This window comes from Mastomys coucha, unplaced genomic scaffold (genome assembly GCF_008632895.1).
Source record: "Mastomys coucha isolate ucsf_1 unplaced genomic scaffold, UCSF_Mcou_1 pScaffold15, whole genome shotgun sequence".
Lineage (NCBI taxonomy): Eukaryota > Metazoa > Chordata > Mammalia > Rodentia > Muridae > Mastomys > Mastomys coucha.
The window spans coordinates 103,190,444-103,193,163 of record NW_022196897.1 but is presented as its reverse complement, the minus strand read 5'-3'; the positions used below and the strand labels follow the sequence as shown (position 1 = coordinate 103,193,163).

The following is a 2,720-nucleotide window of genomic DNA, read 5'->3' as shown; positions in this document are numbered from 1 at the left end:
GAGAGAGAGAATATTATCATATTATCACAGACTCACCTGGAATGCGGTTGCTTCCACACATATGCAACAAGAACAGGACACCTAGTCCCCGCAAGAGCTCCATGGTGGAGCCTTTGTGCCCAACACGGAGCCTGTAGCAAGAAATACAGGAGGCTGGAGTCAGAGACCAGGAAGCAAGGTGTGTGTGTGTGTGTGTGTGTGTGTGTGTGTGTGTGTGTGTGTGTTTCTTCTTTGGCCTCATGTGCTGAAAAGAAGGATTTACTTTCTAGACTGTATCCAGTATAACAAGAGCACCAGAGGCAGGGGGATTGTTGGTATTCCAGGATAAAGGCTATAAAGTGACTTTTTTTTCTTTCAGACAAGATTACAGAATGTATTTGGGGAGAAGGATGGCAAAAGTCAGGATGGCAAAAGTCAGGAGTTACCTGGTGACTACTCGGTGAAAAAATCTTGGGGTGTCTTGGAGGTATAGTTTGTGAACCCTAAGGCTGGCGAGAACCAGGTCCAGAAAGTTCTTTCCAGGGGATAGACGGGACAGGATACGGGACAGTTAGGAAAATCAGAAGGGGAAAGGTAGGAGATGGGGAGACGCTACGATTGTCTGTAGCCCGGGGCTTTGAGGTGGCCGGTCAGGTGCTCCGCAGAGGCGGGAGAAGGCTTACCTGTGTGCACCGGGGCTCAGTGGCCCGGAGTGGTGGCAAAGGTGAAGGACAAGGACTCTGAGTCCGGTGAAGACTCTGGAACTGCCGGTGCGCCCGGAGAGATCGCGGCAGGACTCGATAGCAGCTTCGTGCTTGCCTGCAGAAGTCAGATGAGGCTGGCTGACTCCAGGCAGTGGCTGGCTCAACTGTGGAGCCCTGGACCTTTTAAAGAGGCAGGAAGCAGGGAGGGAGAGGAGGGGTCGGGGCGGGGAGAGCACCGAGCGGGCGGGGGCGGGGGGTGGACGGGGGACGGGTTCCTCTCTCCGCCCCCTGCTGCCTGGCGCACAGCTCGCGGGCTGAAAGTGAAGGGGGAGACTCGGATCCCGCACAGGAGCCCTGGAACTTCTCAGAAAAATAGGTCTCCGCCCACGCAGCCTTGGCTTACTCAGCCTCTGCTCTTAGGATCTTGCGCCACGCGAGCTGGAGATGTTTCACATGAGGGTCTCCAGATGCGATGCTTCTTTGGGGACCACCTAAGACCTTTTAGGGGGGACTTTCACTAAAGCACGTTTCCTTGAATACTTCTATGACAAAGACGCTTGGGGATCGAGACAATCTGGCTTAAAAATAAAAAAGGACAAAAAAATTGGACCCCTTAAAGGAAGCTGTTCACTGGTGGGTGGGGGATCCCGTGTCATCTATACTTTGCGCTTCACTCCTGCCCCGCACTCTTGCCTTTCGTCTGACTCACTAAGGGCGGCAGTACGGTGTTGCGCAGGGCCAACAGGACCGTGCACCGAGGTCGCCTTCCCACTGTCCAAGTCCAGAGTTCTTTCCCAGTTCTACTGTGCTTCCTCAGATGGCCGCTTGGGGGCGGTATATGTATTCTGATTTTAGGGGATCTTTGCGGAGAGTTTTTAGCGGCATTTTAAGGAAGCGAATTCTTATCCAGCTCCCTCAAGGCAAAACTGAAATTATGTCTTGAAAAACAATTTTGTGCCCACTCGTGTTTCTTAACGTGACTCCCGATTTGCTGAACTATCTGGCTCCAGTATCTTACACTATTTACAGAACGGACATGTACAGCAATAAATTACTCTCTGCCTATTATTTTATTTGCCATCTTTCTCCCTAAATTTTTTTTTTTAATTTTTCGGCTCCCCAAACCGAGGTGTGGTTTACATTTTTGTGGGTATACACTTTTCCATGAGCAGGCTGCTGCCTGATGCTTTGTCTCTGAAGTCTGGTCTCTATGCCACCGGTCCCAAGCCAAGATGACTCCAGCTTCCTGGAATTCCATTCATCTCTTTGGGAAGGGACGTCAGCGGCGAGGCTTCTCCAGCTGTGGCCCTGTGAACAGGCTTGGCTCTGAGTCCAGGGACCCAGGTAAAAGCATCACCAAATAAGGATCTTGGCAGAATCAGGGTGGGGGCAGGCTGAGAGACCGCTGGGGCTCCCTCCCCTTATCAGTTACACCTGGCTGGACTCCCAAATCTGCGAAACACCCACGACTTTATGCTCATCACCCAACAATCTCACTTTCCTTCTGAGGGAGTGTTCTGTGACAAGGTGCGTGCATGTGTTTGTGCGTGCGTGCGTGTGTGTGTGTGTGTGTGTGTGCGTGCGTGCGTGCGTGCGTGCGTGCGTGCGTGTGTGTGTGTGTGTGTGTGTGTGTGTGTGGTATGTGTGTAGACACGCAAGGAGGGGCTTACAGAGTGTTTCCTAGTTACTCAGGGTACACAGCTACTCAGCCCGTGCCTCTTGTAGATAAGTATGTTCCCGAGATGTGTTTGTTTATTGAGACTCCAGATATTCAGAGCCAGGAGTAAAAGTTCCTACTGGTTGATTAGTCAAGTTAGATTCCTGTCCTTGAAGTCACAGGCACTGTGACTCAGCCACACAATCTGAAGATTCAAGATCAGCAGCCAGGCTTGTTCTTCGCTCCCAGTTCCTTCCTTTGGGTCCTCTCTGCTCTGTGAAAGGTGATTGCTTTAAATTTCCTGCTCAGCACTAATTCTTCCTGCAGGATCTTTAGGAACTGCTCTGGGTTGGCTGGTCTTGGGACCCTCTTTCCTCTTG

The 2,720-nt window shown here is 51.5% G+C and overlaps 1 protein-coding gene across 2 annotated transcripts in view; it reads right to left on the bottom strand.

Moving 5' to 3' along the window:
* Thbs1 (thrombospondin 1) overlaps nt 1-859 on the bottom strand; it is a 15,511-nt gene extending 14,652 nt beyond the window's left edge. For both annotated transcript variants that reach the window (XM_031371434.1, XM_031371435.1), the window contains exons 1-2: nt 663-859; nt 37-131 (exon numbers count right to left, since the gene is read on the bottom strand). In XM_031371434.1, the coding sequence (XP_031227294.1) occupies nt 37-103 (67 nt within the window). In that variant the 5' untranslated portion in view covers nt 104-131; nt 663-859. The remainder of the gene's footprint in view (nt 1-36; nt 132-662) is intronic.
* Nucleotides 860-2,720: the final 1,861 nt, after the last annotated feature.